The following is a 22738-nucleotide window of genomic DNA, read 5'->3' as shown; positions in this document are numbered from 1 at the left end:
GGGGATCGATTGACAGACAGAGTAGCTCGGGATACCAGTATCTTCGTGCCCAATCCAGAGCCACATGGATGACTTGGGTCCGGTCGCGCCTGATCATCATCTTCACTCTGGGCAGAAGTGGTATAGGCGGAAAGGCGTATAACAGACCGCACATCCACTCGCGACAAAAAGCGTCTGCAAGCGAGTGCCGCCTTGGAAAACTCCAACGCGCAGAACTGATGACATTGCGCGTTCTCTTCGGTGGCGAATAGATCTAACCAAGGCTCTCCCCATTGCCGAAAGAGGCCTTGCGCCACGTCCGAGTTCAGACGCCATTCGTGATCCATCATGCACCGGCGGCTGAGTTCGTCCGCCCTGGCGTTCAGAGAGCCCGCCAGGTGTTGAACCACCAGGGTGATGCCCTGATGTTCCAGCCATGTCCAGAGGTGCAGAGCCTCCTGACAAAGGGTTCACAACCCCACCCCGCCCTGTTTGTTGCACTACCACATGGCGGTGGTGTTGTCTGTGAACACCCGCAGCTCCAACAGGTTGATATAGAGCCCCGGACTCCGCCGGAGACCAGAGGCCTCTGATCTCCGCCTCTCCCATGTGGCCCCCCCATCCCAGGAGGGACGCATCCATCACCACCACTTGCTCTGGTTGGGGTAGGGAGAGGGATCTGCCACTGACCCAATCGCGGTCCGTGAGCCACCATTGCAACTGTCTTGCAGTGCCCTCCAAGATCAGGACGTGGTCGAACAGGTTGCCCTGATGTTGTGCCCACTGGAACTTCAGGTCCCACTGCAGAGCCCGCATCCGCTACCTGGCGTGATGTACCAGCAGAATGCAGGAGGCCATCAGACCCAGCAGCCGTAGGACCAACCTCACCGAAACCCGGGAAAAAGGCTGAAAGATCGGAATCAGAGCCTGAATATGCCGAACCCGCTGTTCGGGAGGATAGACCCAAAACTGCGCCGAGTCCAGAACCGCTCCGATGAAAAGGAGCTTCTGGGAGGGACTCAGATGTGACTTCGGCACGTTGATGGAGAACCCCAGCAAATGCAGGAGGTCGGCCATAGTCTGGAGGTGGGAAACGACCGTCTGTGGCGAGCCCGCCTTCAACAATCAGTCGTCGAGATAGGGGAAGACTGGAACCCCTAATCTGCGCAGATGAGCTGCGACCACCGCCATCACTTTTGTGAACACCCGAGGGGCACTGGTGAGGCCGAAGGGGAGCACAGTAAACTAAAAGTGCTTGTGGCCCAACGTGAACCGCAGGTAACGCCGGTGGGCCGCAGGATGAGGATGTGAAAAAATGTGTTCTGCAAGTCCAACGCTACCATCCAGTCTCCAGGGTCTAGGGCTGCCAGAACCTGAGCTAAAGTGAGCATCTTGAACTTCTCCTTCCGGAGGAAGGCGTTGACGCCCCTGAGGTCCAAGATAGGGCATTGGCGCCCTTTGCGCTTGTTGGGAGACAGAAAGTAGTGGGAGTAACAACCCCGCCCTACTTCTGGGCCAGGAACGCGCTCGATGGCCCCATTGGCCAAGAGGGCCGTAACTTTCTCCTGCAGAAGTTGCAAGTGATCCCCCGAAATGCGGTGGTACTGCGGTGGCATGGCTGGAGGGGTCGCCTCGAAGGGGAGGGAGTAGCCCCTTCAGACGATTTGCAGCACCCACCTGTCCGACGTGATGGTATGCCAGTGGAGCAGGTGCTGGCGAACTCTGCCTCCCACTGGCGTTGAATGGGCCTGAAAGCTCGGACTAGGAAGGCTTTGAGGCAGATGCTGTGGGAGCAGATGTGGACTGACCGGCTCTCTGTCCCCCTGCTCCGCCACGGCGGAATCTACGTCCGTGACCGCGTTGAGGCCGGTTCTGCGGCCTGTGGCTGGTCGAACGTGCGGAGGCGCCCCTCCCTTGGCCACGAAATGGGCGAAAAGCGGAAGTTTGTGGGTGCGGGCCGAGAGGCCCAAGGACTGGGCCGTAGCCTTTGAGTCCTTTAAGCGCTCCAGCGCACTATCCGCTTTGTCGCCGCCAGGCGTCGCAATCGCTCTACCCAGCGAGTCCGTGATGTCAAGTCCACATCAAATGGTGTACCGTGCTGCATGCCGCCCCTCAGCAAGAGCCTGGGCAAGTCGTGTCCTGGCCTCCTCCGGACTCTGGGGAAGCACGTCCGCCACTGTATCCCACAAGGAGTGGGTATAACGGTCCAAAAGGCACGCGGTATTAATGGACCGCAACCCCAAACTGGGGGAGTTAAACAGTTTCTTCCCAAACTGCTCCAACCTTTTGGATTCCCGATCCGGAGGAGCGGACGGGAAGGCGGTCTAGGACGTAGAGGCCTGGATAACCAGACTCTCAGGGGTGGGGTGTACTGACAAAGCAGAGGTCGCCGGAGCAGGGCTGTGGCGCCGGGCCATGTTCCGGTCCACAGGAGTGACTGTGGAGGGCTTGGACCAAGTGCCCATCAGAACGTCAGTGAGGGCCTAATTGAACTGCAATAGAGGCTCCGAAGAGCTTACTGGCGGTTGAAGCACCTCAGTGAGGAGGTTAGTCCTCACGGCCACTGCAGGGAGCTCCAGGTGAAGGGCCTTGGCAGCCCTGTGCAGCACCACAGAATAAGTTGCACCCTCCTCTGTAGCCACGGAAGGAGGAGAGATGAAGCCAGTGTCAGGCGAAGTGTCGAGACCACTGGCATCCCCCAGCTCGTCTGCCCAGTCCTGACTTAACTGGCACTGCTGTGCCAGAGGGTCCTCAGACCCCTCCCAGTCCTCCCCCTTCATCCGTCTCCTGGTATACAGGTAGAAAGGACGGAGCGGGTGGTAGATGAAATGCTCATCCATCTGTGCCGTTCTGAAGCTGGACCAGGGCTGAAACTGGGGACGGCGGCGTCGGAAGACGGCGCCGGAGGCGGCACCATAGGGTCGGCGCCGGCGGAGGGGTCGTAAGGTCAACCGGTGTCGACCAGGATCCAGGCCTGGAACCCACGGGGACCTGCGGCGTCGGGACCGAAGTCGACGCTAGGCCTCCCAGTCAGACCTGCGGGGCCCGAAGGCGCGCCGGCAGGCCGCGACGGCGGAGCGAGACTCCTCATGGCCACGAGGAAGCCCCGAATCTCGCCCGGAGTCGCATTAGGCCAAGCGACCGGAGGGTATGGGGCCGGATGCCACTCCTGCGGCTCTGACGGAGCTGCGCGGGTGGTGCCACCCGAACCCTCAGCCGAGTCGCGCGACCGGCGAGGGGAGTCAGAAGAGCGGTGTCGCTTCTTTGACATCTTCTTACTGTGCCTCGACTTACCTGAATGCGAGGACTTCGAACCCGACGAGCGGTGATGACTTTGGCTCCGCAACCGGTCCCTCGACCTCCTCCTCGACCGGGACCTCGAGCGGCACGGAGCCGACTGCCGGATCTCGAGGAGCTTGCGGGACCGCTCCCGCCTAGCTTTCGAGGTCACGGCCCAGCAGTCAGGGCGCGACTTGTCCTCATGGTTGGCCCCAAAGCAGTAGAGACACTGACGGTGGGGGTCGGTAACCGACATCAGTCTGTGACAGGCGTCACAGGGCTTGAACCTGGGCATCCCTACCGGCACCAAGAGTCGAGGTCGACTCGAAAGAATAGACCCAAAAAGTCCAAAAAGTTAGTCAAAAATGACTAAGGGTATGCTATTCCCGGATCTGCGCTTACTGGCGCGGACAAAAGAAGAACTGACGTCAGCGCGCGAGGGCAGCGTCTAAGTACTCCGACGACGTCATCACGACGCCTACCGATGCGCAAGGGTACTGCTGACGAAAAATCTTTCCAGATCCAGCCTGACGCCTGGGGATATTCTAAAGAAACAATGAACAGGAGTAAGCCAGTTTTCCCAGCAGAGACCGGGCAATAGTTTTTAGCAAAACAACGTCTCAACTGGATATCATTTAAAATAGCAAGTTTAAAATCAGTGATGTAAATCACAAAGGGAAGGTGGAAAAAGGAAGGGAGACCACAAGAAAAATAGAAAAGGGATATATATTGTAGGTAGTTGTTACAACACTACAGTACAATAAAGGTACAAATGACCAAAACACACAAAAGTGAGCACTGGGCGTGCTAGTGATAGTGAACAGCACAGTGACACAATGGGTGAAGACAGCATGAACGGCGAAAAATTCATAATATAATAACAATGTGGTCAAGGAAAATGATTATATACAATCTGGTTTGAACAAAATTTTAGGTGACCACAGGAAAGCCAAAGTTCTTTGCTGAGGATTGTCGACTGCGTTTCAGCCTGATTAATTTCAGGCCATCATCAGGACAATGGTCATAATTAAACGTGTGCTGAGCGTAGTATAGGTAAGTACAATGAGTCCAATAGAAGTGGAACAAACGCGGGCATGAAGCGGCGCGTAATCAATGGTATAAGCACTCAAGGGTCAGCGTCAAACATTGCTGCAACCGGGAACAATAGGAGTCCGGGGGCCGGGCATTGGAGACGAATCTCGGAAAAAATTAATTAAAGCAAGTGGGTCCAAAGGTGACTTGATCGATGGACGGGAACAAATCCTAAATTGGTCAGATGCGGGTGAGTGATATTCTAAGGTAAGGAATCTAACTAACGTGTTTCTTTCAGATATCAGTAATTCAACGGCATTGGGGAGGAGGGCTATCAGAACCGCGGACGACTTTGGCTTGCCAATACATTGTGATGGCAGCGGGGACATTTAAAGCTGTCACCTGCTTATATAGGCGAATGATGAATGAGGGAGTAAAACCATTGACTCAATTGCAGGGGAAATGGGAGGCAGACCTTGGTAGGGGAATACCGGAGACAACATGGACCCAACTGGTTTGCTTATTACTGATGCGGTTGCTTATTAATTAAAACGATGTGTCTTGTTTGTGGGCCACTTATAGCCCTACTATTGCAAGAGGACAATTACTCGAAGGGGCAGTACTGAGACATAGCCTCTCATAGATGGAATTGTAACCACTCCAACATATAGACTAATGGGATACAATCTAGTGAAGAACTTTGGTAAGATGTATATCAACCAAATGTATGCGACTCAGACACCAGTAGAGTTGTTTTTTCTTTGTTTGTTTAAAAATTCAATAAAAAATATTTTTTTTAAAAAGAAATGCCAGGTAGCCTCTAACTCAGAGATCCCTCAGTCGGGGAATCTGAGAGGGTCCAAGCCAAAAAAAGGGTAGAAATGAGCTGTTCCTGGTTTCTTAAGGGGAGGTTGGTCATCAAGTTGATATGCACTTCTTTTGTCTGCCGTTTGTGTAGAGGTGCAGAAGAAGATGGTCCTGGTAATATTTTTAGGTCAACATGTCGCTACTTCCTTCTCTAAGAAATTAAATGTCACTGCCTGGCAATGCTTTCAATTGTGAAATCATTATGAAGAGATGACACCTGAACTAGTCATCTTCCTTCCTCATAACCCCACCAATCTACTGGGATTTTTAAACAGAGCAGGAAAAAAACCAAAAGCTGAAAAACTGCAGCTAAAGAAGTGGACTAACAGGAGAAATTAAAGTATAGAAGCAACAGGGGCCATAATGTCCATGGAACATCCCTAGCCAAAGTATGTGGCTTGAGGATGTCGTTGTGCTGACTACAGGGAAGACAGCCTAAAACATCCAGCGTGCGACTCCCTGTGCAATAGCCATTACTACTAGTTAAAAAAAAAAAAAAAAGATTGCAAATGTCTTCAATCAGTAGATTTGTAGAGCGCCTCTTATCACCTGTGAGGGTATCCAGGCAAGCTGGAAGGGTAGTTGATTATCCGAATAGCCAGGTCTTCAGGGACTTTCGGAACTCTGAAAGAGATGGGGACGGCGTAAATGAAATGGTAGCTCGTTCCATGTCGTTGCAGCTAGGTAGACAAACGAATGACCTATGCAACTGCTACGTTGGATGAAGGGGGTGATGGTTAGAGAAAGAGACACAGAGCGGAGTTGTCTGGTGGGCTGATAGAAGTTCAGGCGGTGGTTCAAGTAATTGGGTCCACAGTTGTGTATAGAGCCTTGTATGCATGGGTCAGGAGTTTGAGCTGGCATCCTTTCTGTACAGAAAGGCAGTAGAGTTCCCTGAGGTAGGGGGTGATTTTTTATTTTCTAGGGATATCCAGGACGAGTCTGGCTGAGGTGTTCTGTATGGTCAGTAGTCGTCGGAGGAGGTGAGCTGCAATCTCTGCATAGAGAACGTTGCCATAGTCCAAACGGCTGGAGATGAGGGCCTGGGAGATGGTGCATCTTCAGCTTTGGGGTATCCATTTGAATATCTTAATACAGAGGATGAAGAAGCAGGAAAACGAGAAGGAGTTGACAGTGTCGTCATAGTTAGCTTGATGTCCAGAATGATGCCTAGGTTCCTAGCGCGGTCAGTGGGGGCAGGAATAGGTCCAAGTTCTGAGGGCCACCAGGATGTGGTCTAGGGGGAGGTTTTGTTTCCAAAAATCAGTACCTCTGTCTGTCTTGTCCAAGTTGAGCTTCAGGCAGTTGCCCTTCATCCGGTTGGCGACATCAGTCATGCAGTTGTGGAAGTTGGTCTTGGCATTGGTGGGGTCTTCGGAGAGGGTGAGGATGAGTTGTGTGTTGTTGGCATAGGATATGATGTTGAGTCCTTGGGTTTTATGCAATGCGGGCCCGAGGGGTCAGAAGAGTTGAAAAGAGTGGGGCTGAGAGAGGATCCTTGGGGTACTGAGCAGATGTTTCCTCGGCTTTTGAGGTCAAGGCAGACTTTTTGCATTCTCCCGGTGAGGAAAGATGATCCATCTGACAGCGGCTCCTTGGATGCCCATGTTGTGCAGCCTTATGATGAGTGTGTGGTGGGAGACCATATTGAAGGCTGCTGAGAGATCAAGGATGATCGGAGCTGCAGCCTCTCCTTGTTTGAGTAGGGCATAGATGTCGTCGGTAGCCGAAATGAAGGCTGGTTCAGTGCTGTGGTTACTGCAAAATCCAGATTGGGAGGAGTCAAGTAGGACGTTCCGTTCCAGATGTCAGGAGAGCTGTTGGTAGATGGTTTCTGCTAATACTTTGGTCAGGAACATGAAGAGGGAGAAGGGTCAGAAGTTGTTGAGTTCGCTAGGGTCTTCTCATGGTTTCTTTAGTACGGCGTTGATTTCTGCATGTTTCCAGTCCTCAGGGAAGGTGGCCATGGCAATTGAGGTGTTGAACAAGGTTGAGAGTACGTAGAGGATTTTGGCTTCACCTAGGCTGAAAATGTGGTGAGGGCTGGGGCCCAAGTCGGCTGAGCGCATGATGAAGAAGGTGTCCTGTGTGGTGAGCTGTTCCTATACAAAACTTAAGTATTTCAACTGACTTCAGAGTTGAAAATTAGCGTATACCACTTCGAAAATGAATGGCTTGCTGATTCACACGATTTGAGCGTTACGTGAGAGATAGAAGCAATCAAGCACCGTCAGTGGAACTTGTGTCCTGACGGCCGCATTCATTTTCGAGGTGGTATACGCTAATTTTCAACTCTGAAGTCAGTTGAAATACTCAAGTTTTGTTAACGAAAGAAGCAAGAATAAGGAGAGAGGGAATCAGAAGAAGCCAACCCGGCAGAATAAGAGGACCCTTGTGCAGATTAAACTCGTTACAAGCCCGTTCCCCTTTGATTGACTACAAGAGGTGGCAACTGCAACACTATTGGTTACATCTGTTCAATCACCTATATCCTAGGCTGGTATACAATTCCTGTGTCCTGAAGAAGACCCGATATGACTACTTACAACTAGCGGTTGATGTAGGGTCGAAACGTTGACGGTTCTCCAGTCCCTTATTAATCTGATTTCCTTGTTGACAATAAAAAGATAGGACATGTGCCTTACAAGGTTTATCGCATACCCATGAGAAAACTAAGGACTTTTTCAAAATAAGGAACTTTGTACATATTTTTGTTACTTTGTGTAAATACGTACATATACTGTAATTATCTGCACTGTCACTTATTGCACCAAGTCACTCAGCTCATGCTAGAGCACCATCTCACATGTTACCAAGCACTCTGCCTCCAGGATTGTTAAGGCCTGCCATAGGAGTGACTGATAGGTACACATGTCTATATATAAGGGTAGATATAGGTATACTATATCTAAGCAAGGGGTGATTACACGACCTTGCCCCAGCTGAGTGATCAGCCAGTTGTGTCTGATTGGAAGGCCAGACCAGGGGTGGCATAATATATGCTGCAGCCCCTGGGAGGCCTAGGGTACACCTATGCCCTGGGTACCTAGGGTACACTGTACAGGGTCCAATAAGGAGATCCTTACCAATTGTGTATGTACCTAGGGTACATGGAGTCCATTTTAAAGAGAGCAGACAGCCTGAGACACTGAATGGCAGGATCACAGGCCAACTAAGTCGAAAAACCAGCTAGACACTAGGCAAAAAGTTGGGGGTAACCATAGTCAGATATCCACCTTCCTACAGTTAAAACAAAGCTCAATGAGTACAGTAGTACAGCATAGGCTCCTCTAAGACATAAAGCAGTTCATCACTGATACACAAGAAGTATCATCACAAGAGGCTTACCTCCCTCAATAGACCAAACAGCACATCGGTATTAAGAGATCGTTCATGGGCTTCGTCCATTATAACGGCACTGTAATGATCCAGATCAGCTTCCCGCAGAGATTCTCGCAGCAGTATACCATCCGTCATGTACTTTATCACAGTCTTCTCAGATGTGCAATCTTCAAACCGGATGGCATAACCAACCTTAAGAGAAACAAAAGATCAGTGACCAACATCTACAGTTTAAGAAAATATTAAACAAATCCAAAGTATGAGTAAAACATGAAAAAACATGGGAGGAGTGATAAGTTAAGTCTTGTGCTCACCTCCTCGCCAAGGTTGACATCCATCTCTTCACTGACTCGTTTGGCTACAGACATAGCAGCCACTCTACGGGGCTGCGTGCATCCAATCATTCCATAGTCTGTGTAACCATCCTTATGCAGATACTGTGTTAGCTGGGTTGTTTTTCCACTGCCAGTTTCACCCACCACAATGACAATGCTGTTGTCCCTGAGAAAATATGTGAAAGAGTTCAATTACATCACCAAAAAGGCAACACTATCCCACATATTTCTCCCCAAATTTCTCCGATAAAAGGAACAGGAGTCATATAGTCAGGGCCATTAGAATTATGTGGTAGGGGAGGACAAAAGTATGCAACAGGGCTGACTAAATTAAGCAGCAAGTAAAGGTACATTATGTGGTTTAATACAGCACATTCTGTGATAGCATTACTTTTTCTATTTTGTAATGTTTACACACATTAACACGGTCTTGGAAAATGTTGTGCCCCATTAGTACCAGTCTAACACTTAAATACAGCAATAAACAACAGAAAGGTGACAAGTTAGCCTTTGTGAAAGGCTTTCCACTTTGCAGAAACATGTGTGGCCACATGTTTAGTAGGTTCTAATCTGTTTGACCTAGAAACCATTTTTTGGGTTAAAATCCACAAATTATGATTATGTGGCCAAAGCGCCAAATCCATATTTATGTGGAAAATGTAGCTGCCACAAAATTGCATAAAATCAATTGGCCCTGCATATAGTACAGAAAGCCAAGCCCCTAATAGTAACAAAGATGATTTAAAAAAAATTCCAGGATCTTGCTAAAAAAACTTGAGTCCCACACTAAGACCAAACAGGGTAAAGTTAGAGGGCACAGGCATTCTGCTACAAAAAACTGGAGAAAACAATGGTTTACTTTTAGTCCTTGCTCTGCATCGTACTCATCTTTATGGAGGTCATAAGCATTACAATAATTCCCTGCTGCATGCCAGCACCCCAGAACACTGATGTCCAGAATATGAATTTGTAGGAGAGTAAAAAGTCCACCATAAGGAAATGCAGCAAATCACTTCCAAATAGCCCATTCAGACTTCGTTTTCCAAATCTTTACACAATGCAATATATAACAATCAGGAATGACCTTCCCTAAACTACATTGCAGCACCTAGGAAGATCGCCTGCTGCCCAACATTCTAAATAAAGAAGAAATGAGTAACCTAACAGGCTTTTGTATCCCATGATGGTTTGTGCTAGCAACTATCAGTTTCAGTTATTTTTGACAAACCAGGACTACAAATCGCTAAGCAATTTTTCTACATCGTAGGACCTACATTCACAGTTATAAATGTTAGAATAGAGAAGGAAGCTTTAGTATTCTCCAAAATGGCTCTTGGCCATACAGGACATTAAACATCTTCCAGAAGTCGTCACAAATAGAGTGTGAAGTGCATGTATCATTAGGCGAAAATATTTTTCAGAACAACTTCACCTATGCTAGATTCATTGCTAGTATCAAAATTAAAGCAGTTTTGTCTCCCAACTGTCTAGAATGGCTTCTGAGTGGTCAACGTTAGATAGCTCTGTTAAACAGATATTTTCCAGCCATGCCGTCATAACCACTTTACCTCTAGTAAAATGAGCTCTGGATTTCATTGGCTGTGGTAAAACTTACCTGCGATCAAGTGTTATAGTTTGGTTGAAATGAAAATCTGAGACCACTTTTGGAAGTATTAGAGAAAAGAGGTATTGGGTTTAAATCTCACTAACACGACAAGATAAAATGAAAGCAACTACAAAAATGTGTCTTCCAAGACAGATGCATCAATGAAGTCTTGTGAATAGGCTCAAAAGGAGGACCCATCCTTTTGATAACACCAAATTAAGTTGCTACGGAGAAGGAACTTTTGCAGGAGGAAAGACCTTTTTAGGCATCAAGAAAGTCTTTAAACATGAGATTCAATAAAAGGGACCTCTGATGAGGGAATAGACAGACTTTGCTTAAGTCAAATGCAATAACTAGAGTAAAATAACTTCTTTGCAAGTAATGGGATTATGACCTTTTTTGATGAAGAATAAGATGCTCTTGTGGGTTGTCTCTACACCTCCTTTAAAATGACCATGCAATGTTTGAGACAAAATCAGGTGACCATACAGTCAGCCCTCAGGAGCACTGGTTTCAAATCCAATGATGCTGAGTTGGGTGGAACAAATGACCCTGTAATCTGGTCAAGTTTAGTCTGCATGGTAACCTCTTGAATTGCTTTCTTTACATATATAGGCAATATATATATATGAACAAGTTACTTACCTTCAGTAATGATATATCTGTAAGAAACATAACTTAGTTATAGATTCCTTACCTTAGAATTACCCCCAGGCGTCAGAATGGATCCGGAAAGTTTTTCATCAGCAGTACCTCTGCGTGTCAAAAGGTGGTGTCGGTCGGCTCCGCGTCCATCGTTGCCGTTGTGGTCAACGGGATGACGTCGCGGCTGCTACTTGGACAACGCCCTCGCGCGCTGTCAGTTCTGTACACGACTTTCTGCGCAAGAAACGCAGAGCCATGCAAGACACTGACCACTGGTGCACAAAAGTAGGGACCTGAAAGGATGACCTTCACCCTAGAAATCAGTTTGTAGAACGGGGAGGATGGGTGGGGCGGCACGGAATCTATAGCAAACCTATGTTTCTCACAGAATGAATATGCTACTTACCAGTATGCATCTGTTCTTGGCATGTAGGGCTGCTGACATTCATATCTGTGCATAGATCGCCGCCTAGTGTTGGGTCCGGATGTTTGCACGTTGTTGTCCTGGAATAGTCTTCGAAGTATCCTGGGATAGGTGACTCCTCCCCTGGACTACAGTGCGCATGGGCATCCTCTCCATCCTCAGATTGTTTTTCGCCATTGTGGCAGTGATGGAGTAGATACAGAAAGTGATGACCATGCTTACAGTAATTCTGAGAGCTGCAGCTGCTACAGGCGCCGGAGAGGAGGGAGGGCGATATGAATGTCAGCAGCCCTACATGACAAGAACAGATGCATACTGGTAAGTAGCATATTCAGTTCGAGGCAAGTGGGCTGCTGAATTCATATCTGTGCATAGAATACATAGCAGTACCTCCTATTAGCGGCGGCTACCAGTGCCAGCTGCAGCGGTCTGAAAAAGAGTTTTGAGAACAGCCTGTCCTACAGCTGCCTGCTGTTTTGATTGCACATCTACACAATAGTGTTTGGTAAATGTATGTGTAGTGGACCAGGTGGCTGCTCTACATATATCATGCAAAGGGATGTTTCCCAGAAAAGCCATGGAGGCCCCTAACTTACGTGTTGAGTGGGCTCGTGGGGGAATCGTTAATGTGCGTTTAGCCTTTTGATAGCAAATTTGAATACATTTAACGATCCATCTGGCTATACCTGCTTTGGAGATAGCGTTACCTTTGTGGTGTGGGGCAAAGGCAACGAAAAATTGTTTAGTCTTCCTAAAGATCTTAGTCCTGTCGATATAGTACATGAGGGCTCTCTTCACATCTAGTGTATGGAGTGCTCTTTCTGCGACAGTTTGTGGGTTTTGAAAGAAAACAGGCAGTTCAATAGTTTGATTCATGTGGAACTGCGATATCACCTTGGGCATGAATTTGGGGTTGGTACGTAGTACGACCCTGTTGGCGTGAACCTGTATAAATGGCTCTTGAACGGTTAGTGCCTGGAGTTCACTAACTCTTCTTAAAGAAGTGATCGCTACTAGGAAAGCTACTTACCAGGTAAGGAATTGAATCTCGCATGAGTGTAGAGGTTCAAAGGGTGGACCCATCAGGCGTGTGAGGACCAAGTTGAGGTTCCACATTGGAGCCGGTGGGTGGCTTGGAGGAATTACTCGTTTGAGTCCTTCCAAGAATGCTTTGATGGCAGGCACTCTGAATAAAGAGAGGTGCTGCCTGTTCTGGAGATAGGCTGATATTGCAGTCAAATGGACACGTATCTAGGTGTACGCCAGATTGCATCGGTATAGGTGTAAGAGGTAACAAATTATGTTTTGGATGGATGCGTCTAGCGGGTTAATGTCATTATTATTGCAATAGATGACGAACCTTTTCCATTTGGCTGCATAGCAAGCTCTGGTAGTGGGTCTTCTAGCTTCCTTAATGATGTCCATACAGTCAGGAGGCAGGTTTAGGTAGCCAAACTCTAGGACTTCAGGAGCCAGATTGCCAGGTTCAGCTGTTGCGGATCTGGGTGCTGAATCTCTCCATGGTTCTGCGTCAGATGCGCGGGTTTCATCCACAGCCTTTGATGCGGCACCACGGAAAGTTCGAGAAAAGTGGTGTACCATGGCTGGCGTGCCCACGTTGGAGCAACCAGGACGAGTGTCAGTGAGTGTTGTCTGAGTTTGCGAGCCACCAGCGGTATCAACGGTGCTGGGGGAAAAGCGTACGCAAATCTGCCGGACCAGTTCATCCATATCGCATTGCCCTGCGACTGTGGATGTGGGAACCTGGCGGCAAAGCTTTGGCATTTTGCGTTTTCGCTTGTGGCGAATAGGTCTATCTCTGGATGACCCCATTGCTGGAAGTACGGTTGGAGTACTGATGGGTGTAACTCCCACTCGTGCATCTGGTGGCTGTGTCTGCTGAGCAGATCCGCCATCTGGTTGTCCTTGCCGGGGAGGTGTTCCGCCATGAGGAACATGTTCCTCAGAATGGCCCACTTCCACATGCTCTGAGCCAGATGAGACAACTGTGGAGAGTGTGTTCCTCCCTGCTTCTGTATGTAGTACATGGCGGTCATGTTGTCCGTCCGGATTAACACGACTTTGTTGCACAAGTGTACTTTGAATGCTTTCATAGCCAGGAAGATTGCCATCAGTTCTAGAAGGTTGATGTGCATCTTCTTTTGTTGTGTTGTCCATAGTCCCTGCACTGTGTAGTTGAGTACATGAGCTCCCCATCCCTGGAGAGACGCGTCCGCTGTCAGTATTATCTGTGGAACAGGCTCTTGGAACGGTCGGCCCTTGCAAAGGTTTTGTGGATTCCACCAATGCAGAGAGTTGTATGCCCGACCGCTCACCAACACTAGGTCTTTTAGTTGTCCGTGAGCCTGATTCCATTGACGTGCTAAGCACTCCTGAAGCGGGCGCATATGTAGTCTCGCGTGTGGGACTATGAAAATGCAGGAGGCCATCATGCCTATCAACTGCATGAACACTCGCGCGGGAAGGGAGTGTTGTGGTTTGAACTTGGAAATCAGCATTTGCATGCTGTTGATTCTCACTAAATTTGGCTGAGCTGTGGCCGCCAGAGTGTTTATGGTCGCACCTAGGTACTGTTGTACGTGTGCGGGTTGGAGATGTGATTTTGGGTAATTTAGTGAGAACCCCAGACTGTGAAGGAGGTGAATGGTGCGGGACATGTGGCTGGCACATTGCTGGGCTGACTTTGCTTGAACAAGCCAGTCGTCCAGGTAAGGGTAGACGTGTATGTGCTGCCTCCGTAGATGTGCAGCCACAGTAGCTAGGCACTTTGTGAAAACTCTGGGTGCTGTTGTCACGCCGAAGGGAAGGACTTTGAACTGGTAGTGCTGCCCCTGAACAGTGAACCTGAGGTATTTTCTGTGTGAGGGGTGAATGGGTATGTGGAAATACGCATCTTTGAGGTCCAGTGTGGCCAGGAAGTCTCCCTGCTTGAGCAGCGGGAGGACTTGCTGTAGGGTGAGCATGTGGAAATGCTCGGAGAGAATGTAGCGGTTGAGGGGTCTCAGGTCTAGTATAGGTCTGAGTGACCCGTCCTTTTTCGGTATTAAAAAGTACAGGGAGTACACCCCCGTACTCTATTGCGCCTTTTAGTAGCATACTTAGCACTTCCTGCTGTAAGAGCGTTAAGTGCTCTGAGGACATAGGACGGTGCTTTGGAGGTATTGTGGGTGGAGTTGAGGTTAATTCTAGGCAGTAACCGTGTTTGACAATATCTTTGACCCACCTGTCCGTGGTGATGGAGTCCCACGTGGACAGGAACCTTTGTAGCCTTCCCCCCGACAGGTGTTATGTGGTCGGGAGGAAGGGAGAGGGCGTCACTGTTTGTTCTTGGGGGAGGACCTGGTGTTGCCGTATCCGCGTCCTCTGCCCTTTGTGCTTCAGCCACGATATCCACCCCGGGTGTTTTTATCGTAGGAAGTTTGTGTGTTTCCCTTGTTGTAGGTTTGCTGTGACCCCTGTCCTCTACCTGCTCCTCTATTTCCGGGGCGACGAAAGGAGCCGCTCCGAAAGGACTGCGTTTGGAGAGCCCCCATGGACTTTGCAGTGTCTGTGTCCTTTTTTATTTTCTCTAGGGTGGTGTCAACCTCTGGCCCGAATAAGTAGTCGGGGTTGACAGGCTGGTTGAGGATGTTATTTTGTACCTCAGGTTTGAATCCGGAGATTCGTAACCAGGCGTGTCGTCGCAACATGACGCTAGTATTTATGGCTCTGGCAGCTGTATCTGCGGCATCCAGTGCACACTTAATGGATGCGTTTGTGAGGAGTTGTCCCTCCCTGATGAGGATCTCTGCTCCCTCTTTGAATTGGTCAGGGAGATGTTGGAGTAATGTTTCCAATGTGTCGTAGTGTGCTCGATCGTAGCGAGCGAGGAGCGCCTGAGTATTGGCAATACGCCATATGTTAGCTGCTTGGGCCGCAACCCGTTTGCCGGAGGTCTCTAGCACCTTGGACTCTTTGTCCGGGGGAGGAGCATCCCCTGTCGTTTGCGAGTGTGCCCGTTTGCGAGCATTCGCAACTACTATGGAATCCAGAGGTAACTGGCCTCTAATGTAGGTAGGATCCCCAGGCGCTGACCTGTATTTCTTGTCGATCCTGGGGTTTATTACTCTTGCCCTGGTGGGTTCTTTGAAGATGTCCTTTGCTGGTTTGAGGACACCTTTCAACATGGGTAGAGTTTTTATATTCTTTTCTGAGGATGCGAAAGTATCCATGAGAAAGTCGTCCTCGACGGTGTCAGAGTGGAGTTGCACACCATGATTGGCCGCAGCACGTTCAATGAGGGCGTTGAATGCGGCAGTGTCCTCTGTGGGAAATGTTTTCGCTCCATATAGTTGCGGGTCCTGTGTATCCATAGGTGCACCCGGGTCTACAGGGTCATTCCAAGCTTGGTCAGGGTCCTGTTGGCCTTCAGGGTCCATCTCTCCGGGGTAGGGGACGTGGTCACCTATGTAGTCCTCCAAAACGTCTGTGTCGGAGTGTGTGGGAGAGAAGGACTGTGGATCTTGGTAAGAGGAATGGAGAGGTTCGTAAAGAACTGGTTCCGAAGCCACTGGCAGCTTTTTCTTAAGCGGGATCCGGTAGGAGTCCAAAGCTGGCTCGGAGGTTATTCTCCTCTTGTGGAGCATCATTCTGCCGGTGTCGGCGTCGATGATGTGTGATGGTGACGTCTCTGCAGGAGAGCGTTCGGCAGGCGTGATCGTGGTGTGGGTGACACGTGTTCTGATTTGGAACAGTTTTGGGGCCGTGGACGGCGGTAGGCCAAAAGTGATGTTGGCCGGTGCCGGAGAGGCTGTTGGAGCTTTTATCGGCTCGGAGCCTGACGTGTCCTGGAGGACTGCCTTGTGTTTGATGCGTTGCGAGGACGCAGCAACTGACCGCACCTGGAGCGCCATCGGTTCTTTGGCGCCGACCGGTTCAGTAGAGGCGGGCGTGGACTTCTTCGGCGCCACTGGGTCATCGAGTCGAGGAGCGGTAGTATCCGTCGACGCCGTCGATGATTGTGCCTTTGGTGGTGCTGTCGAAGCGGTGTGAGACGCAACAGCCAGTTTGACCTTTGTGGCCGGAGCCGATTGTTTCGGTGCCGGGAGTCGAGTAGGTTTGGCGGCACCGAAGGTCTTTTTCCGTGTGCCGGCGCCGACGTCGGCTGCTGCAAGCTCGGCACCGAAGTCTCGTTTGGTGCGGTCGGTGCCGACGGGTTTGGCTGGCGTCGAAGGTGTGGTGGGCTTCGATCCGACCAGCGTCACTTTTGGTTTCGGTTTTTGATGAACCAATACAGCTTTTGGTTTCGGTTTCGAAGAAGGGAAACCAGCCGTTTTGGGTAGTAATGGCGGCCGCTGAATGTCCGAGGCCGGGCCAGAGGGCGGGGCCGAAGAACTGCGGGATAGGTCTTGGGTAAGGCCCGAAGGCGATCCCTCGACCGGAGCCATAGACTGGTGCACTGGGATATCCTCAGTCTGTACGGGTAGGCCTTGCTCGTCACCGGAGCTACTCTCTTCTGCCCCTAAGGCCTCATCATAGTCTCCTACCTCGGTGTCGGCTTCATCTCTGTGAAAGAGTCGTTCTTCGATGTCTTCCGATCCGGAGTCGTGTTCGGAAGCGGGGCTGGAGGGTAGGTTCTCCACGTCTTCGACATCTTCGTCCTCGGCGCTGAAGATGTTGGTCGGGGCCGGTGCCGCTTGCTGCGCTTCGAGTCTCGCTGCTCGTCGATTCCGGAGAGTCTTCTTGGATCGGAATCGGGCACAGGCCATACACGTGGACTCGTCGTGATCCGGTGAAAGGCATTTGTTGCACACCGGGTGGACGTCGACATGGGGATATTTCGCATTGCATACAGGACACCGCTTGAATGGTGTCCTCGATTCCATCGTCGGTGTCGGGTCGATGGTCGGGTAAGATGCGAAAAAAGTTGTTCTTGAAGTTAGTAAACTAACAAAGATACTATCGATACCGATCGGGAACAGTACCAACGCGAACTAAAGGCCTTTTGGCCTGGAAAAAGTTTTTCCTAACTTGAGTCAAGATAAGCACATCCGAACCCAATGGCGGAAAAAAAACAATCTGAGGATGGAGAGGATGCCCATGCGCACTGTAGTCCAGGGGAGGAGCCACCTATCCCAGGATACTTCGAAGACTCTTCCAGGACAACAACGTGCAAACATCCGGACCCAACACTAGGCGGCGATCTATGCACAGATATGAATTCAGCAGCCCACATGCCTCGAACATATCGTTACCTAAGGTTAGTAACTTGTTCATCCGAAAGAAACATGTTAGTTATAGATTCCTTACCTTAGAATAGATACCCCAGCAATACCAACCGCGGAGGTGGGTCTGCGAACCAAGATCACACCAGAAAGTCCTGGAAAACAGAACGGCCAAAGAAGCACTCTCTCCGGACTTGGCCGTCGAGGCAGTAGTGTTTCGTAAACTTGTGCAACAAGGCCCACGTAGCTGCCTGACAGATGTCATTTAGAGGAACTCCTCGTCCCAAAGCAGTAGTTGCTGTTGTCGCCCTGGTGGAATGGGCGCGCAGCCCCACTGGAGGCTCATTCTTTGCCAGAGAATAGCAGGCTTTGATACACAAAACGACATATCGGGAGATAGTCCCCTTGTGTACAGACCGACCTTTTTTGGAACCAAGGTAGCCAACAAAGAGCTGGTCATCCACCCGGAACTGTTTGGTGCGATCCAGATAAAAGGAAAGCGCACGTTTTGGGTCCAGACGTTGGAGCGCCTCGTCTTCTTTCGAAGGATGCGGAGGCGGAAAGAAGGTGGGCAAAGTGATGGTCTGCTCAATGTGAAAGGCAGTGACAAACTTAGGAAGGAATGATGGATGGACGGGTCCTGAGAACCACCTTGCCCGGATGTAGAGACAGAAAAGGAGGCGTGGATGAAAGAGCCTGGAGCTCATACACTCTTCTGGCAAATGTGATGGCTACCAGGAATGTAGTCTTAAGAGTCAAAAGCCTCAAAGGGCAGTTGTGAAGCAGCTCAAAGGGAGCGCACATTAAATAGGTTAAGACTAGATTCAAGTCCCACTGAGGTATAACGAAGGGAATAGGAGGAAAGAGAGGAGTTATGCCTTTCAAGAAGCGATTTACCACCGGGGACTTGAAAAGAGAAGGCTGATCTGAAAGACGAAGGAAGGCAGAGATGGCCGAGAGATAGCCCTTGATAGTGCTAGAGCAGAGCCCTGCTGGGCCAAAGAGAGAAGAAACAAGAGAACCTCAGAAAGAGGGACAGAAAGGGGGTCCACAGCCTTTGGTGTGCACTATGCCACAAATTTGTTCCACCAGCAGGCGTATACCGTCTTAGTGGGGGGACGCCTGGCTGCCAAGATTACATCATAAACTTCGAGAAGCAAGTCAAAAGACGTCAAATGCCCCCGCTCAATCTCCACGCAAGAAGGTGGAGACTGGACAGGTTCGGGGTGGCGGACCGTCCCCTGCTGCTGCGACAGAAGATCCTCCCGAAGAGCCAGTCGAATCGGAGGATCGATGGCCATGCTGAGTAGCTCGGGATACCAGACTCTTCGTGCCCAACCTGGAGCCACCAGAATGACCTGGGCCCAGTCGCACCTGATCTTCTTCAGCACTCTTTGCAGAAGTGGTATAGGCGGAAAGGCATACAACAGACCGCAACTCCACTCGCAACGAAAAGCGTTGCCTAGTGAGTGCCACCTTGGATATACCAACGCGCAGAATTGCTGACATTGCACGTTCTCTTCGGTGGTGAATAGATCTAACCAAGGCTCTCCCCACTGTTGAAAGAGACCTTGCACCACCTCTGAGAGAAGACGCCATTCGTGATCCATCATGCACCTGTGGCTGAGTTCAGCCGCCCTGGCGTTCAAGGAACCGGCCAAGTGTTGAACCACCAGGGATATGCCCTGATGTTCCAGCCATGTGCAGAGGTCGGAGGGCCTCTTGACATAGGGTGTTTGTTGCAGTACCACATGGTGGTTGGGTTGTCCGTGAACACCTGCACTACTCTTCCCCGGACAGAGGGAAGGAATGCTTTCAGTGCAAGCCGGATCACCTGCAGCTCCAGAAGGTTGATATGGAGCCTGGGCTCCGCTGGAGAGAACGGAGGCCTCTGATCTCTGCCTCTACCATATGGCCACCCCATCCCAAAAGGGAGGCGTCCGTCACCACTGTGTGCTCTGGTTGGAGAAGGGAGAGGGATCTGCCGTTGACCCAATCCTGGTTCATGAGCAACCACTGCAGGTGACATGCAGTTCCCTCTGAGATCTAGATGCAATCGGACAGATTCCCCAGATGCTGCATCCACTAGAACTTCAGGTCCCACTGCACAGCCCGCATATGCCACCTGGCATGATCGATCAGCGGGATGCAGGAGGCCATGAGGCTCAGCAGCCTCAGGGTCATCCTGACCGAAATCCGGGATAAGGGCTGAAAGATCGGTATCATAGCCCGGATATCCCGGACTCGCTGCTAGGGAGGATAGACCCAAAACTGCATCGTGTCCAGAACCGCTCCGTTGAAGAGGAGCTTCTGAGAGGGAATCAGGTGTGACTTTGGCACATTGATGGTGAACCCCAGCGAATACAGGCGGTGGGCTGTAGTCTGGAGGTGGGAGACGACAGTCTGGGGCGAGCCCGCCTTCGACAGCCAGTCGTCGAGATAGGGGAAGACTGGAACCCTGATATGCGCAGATGAGCTGCGACCACCGCCATCACTTTTGTGAACACCCGAGGGGCGCTGGTAAGGCCAAAGGGGTGCACGGTAAACTGAAAAGGCTCGTGGCCTACCGTGAACCGCAGGTAACGCCGGTGGGCGACAGGACGGGAATGTGGAAATAAGCGTCCTGCAAGTCCAATGCTACCATCCAGTCTCCAGGGTCTAGGGCAGACAAGACCTGAGCGAGAGTCAACATCTTGAACTTCTCCTTCCGGAGGAAGCGGTTGACGTTCCTGAGATCCAAGATAGGACGCAAGCCTTTGTCCTTCTTGGGCACCAGAAAGTAGTGGGAGTTACAACCACGACCTACTTCTGGGACAGAAACGCGCTCGTTGCCTCCCTTGGCCAAGAGAGCCGTAACTTCCTGTTGGAGAAGGCCCAGGTGATCCTCCGACATACAGTGGTATTGGGGTGGCATGGCTGGAGGGGTATCCTCGAAGGGGAGGGAGTAGCCCCTTCCGACTAACCGCAAAACCCACCTGTCCGACGTGATGGTGTGCCAGTGGGAGAGGTGATGGCGGATCCTGCCGCCCACTGGCATTTGAAGGGCCCGAAAAGTCGGACTAGGAAGGTTTGGAGGCTGCTTTGGGGGGGGGGGGGGGTTGTAGGTGGACTGTCCCGCCTGCTGGCTCCCTGAACCACGGTGGTGGTTCCCATGTCCCCGGATGCGCTAAGATTGCGGAACATAGCGGGGCACCCCTTTCGTTGCTAAAAGCAGACTGCGCAGGGCGGCTGGAGAGGCCCAAGGACTTGGCCGTAGTCCGTGAGTCCTTGAAACGCTCTAGAGCATTGTCCACTTTGTAGCTAAAAAGGCGACGGCCATCAAAAGGTATGTCCATGAGAGTATTCTGGACATCCCCCGAAAAGCCAGTCGATCTCATCCAGGCGTAGCGATGAAGGGCTACTGACGTGGAAATCGTCCTGCCTAGAGAGTCGGCGGTATCCAGCCCACAACGGATGGTAAACTTCCCCACATCCCTCCCGGCGGCAATAGCCTGGGAGAGCACTGTCCGGGCCTACTCCGGACACTGAGGCAGTACCTGCGCAACAGTGTCCCATACAGAGTGGGAATAATGGCCCAATAGACATGCAGTGTTTACCGACCGCAGTCCCAAGCTGGCGGAAGACAAAATCTTCTTTCCAAGATGATCCAGCTTCTTGGATTCCCTTTCCAGTGGAGAGGTAGGGAATGTGCTCTTGGAAGTGGAGGCTTGGATCACCAAGCTCTCAGAGGTGGGGTGTTGGGAGAGGAAAGTGTGGTCACACGGAGCTGGGCGGTGGCGTCAGTCAATCATCCTATCCAGAGGTGCCCAAAAGGACGTCGGTAAGGGCCTCATTTAACGGCAGCAGCGGTTCTGAAGAGCTCGCTGCCGGCTGAAGCACCTTTGTCAGGAGGATAGTCCTGACCGCCACCATAGGAAGCTAGAGGTTGAGAGCCTCGGCCGCCCTACGCAACACCACTGCGTACGACACTCTCTCCCCCATAGCCACGGTAGGAGGAGACAACATGCCAAGGTCAGGGAAGGTGTCTAGACCACTGGCATCCCCAGTTCCTCTCTCCAGTCCTGCTCAGAGTCTAGCTGATCAGTCAGAGGGTCGCCTGACCTCTCCCAGTCCTCCTCCTCATGCTTTGGGTGCAATCTGGCCGAAAAGGGACCCCAGGAGTGAACAGGGGCACAAAAACCCCTCTCTGTGCCAGACCGGTGACAGAAGGTGGCGTCTGGTGTTAAGGGCGTGGAGTGTGCTAGCATTGTAGCAGTGGATGGTCCGAGGACCAGGGTACGTGGCGCTAGACGGGGTCCAGGTGCAGACAGGCTTGCCTTTGGTGCACCAGCTGCGTGTGCCTACCATTAAGCAGTGTGAGGGAGAGTGCTGGACGCTGTGAGGCAGGAAGCCGTGCTGGAGGGGGGACGGGCCGCAGGGGACGAGCAACGGCAAAGACAGAGAGAGAAAAAAGGCACAAAAAGTGCAAAAGTGCATAAAGAGAAAGAAAGTGACAGAAAAGATTAAAGGAAAAAGGAGATCAGAGGAGAAAAGGCAGAAAGCAGAGAGACAGTGGACAGGGCAGCAGCGAAGCAAGATGCTCCCTTGAACTCGCAGACCTGCAAGGGTCAGGAGCAGCAGCTACCAGGTGGAGCTGTGCGGGAGGGGAAGCAGTTCACTGACAGTCAGTGAGGTTGTCTTTCTCCTGATCAAGCGTACGTTTTTGGAGAGGCCAACATATCCCTTGACACTCATTCAATTCTGTTTACCTTTGCTGATGATGTTGAGCCTGGAACAGCTTTACTTCCCTCTCTCATTACTCCAATTTGCATCAAAGCACAATTGTCACACAAGGCAGTCAAGTTGAACAGAGCATTCTGACAGAATGGGGAATGGAGATCAACATCTGCCTCATGTAATGTGGCCTCTATTGGAAACATGTTCATGTGAAATCTGATCAACATCAAGTGGAGTAAAAATGTATGCACATTAAAAATTAAATGTCCATGACAGAACTATCAAAACA

General features: G+C 50.7%; 1 protein-coding gene across 7 annotated transcripts in view; it reads right to left on the bottom strand.

The window, feature by feature from the left end:
* The window catches only part of DHX38 (DEAH-box helicase 38), a 1013803-nt gene that overhangs the window by 551925 nt on the left and 439140 nt on the right, over positions 1-22738 (bottom strand). For all 7 annotated transcript variants that reach the window (XR_014972206.1, XM_085638518.1, XM_085638522.1 and 4 more), the window contains exons 13-14: positions 8814-9000; positions 8506-8691 (exon numbers count right to left, since the gene is read on the bottom strand). Coding sequence is in view for 6 of the 7 variants with exons in the window: in XM_085638518.1 (XP_085494644.1) it covers positions 8506-8691; positions 8814-9000 (373 nt within the window). In the remaining variant the exon portion in view is untranslated. The remainder of the gene's footprint in view (positions 1-8505; positions 8692-8813; positions 9001-22738) is intronic.

The sequence above is a fragment of the Triturus cristatus genome, chromosome 12, assembly GCF_964204655.1.
Source record: "Triturus cristatus chromosome 12, aTriCri1.1, whole genome shotgun sequence".
Taxonomy (NCBI): domain Eukaryota; kingdom Metazoa; phylum Chordata; class Amphibia; order Caudata; family Salamandridae; genus Triturus; species Triturus cristatus.
The sequence above is the reverse complement of the archived record's forward strand: the minus strand, read 5'-3'. Positions and strand labels throughout refer to the sequence as shown.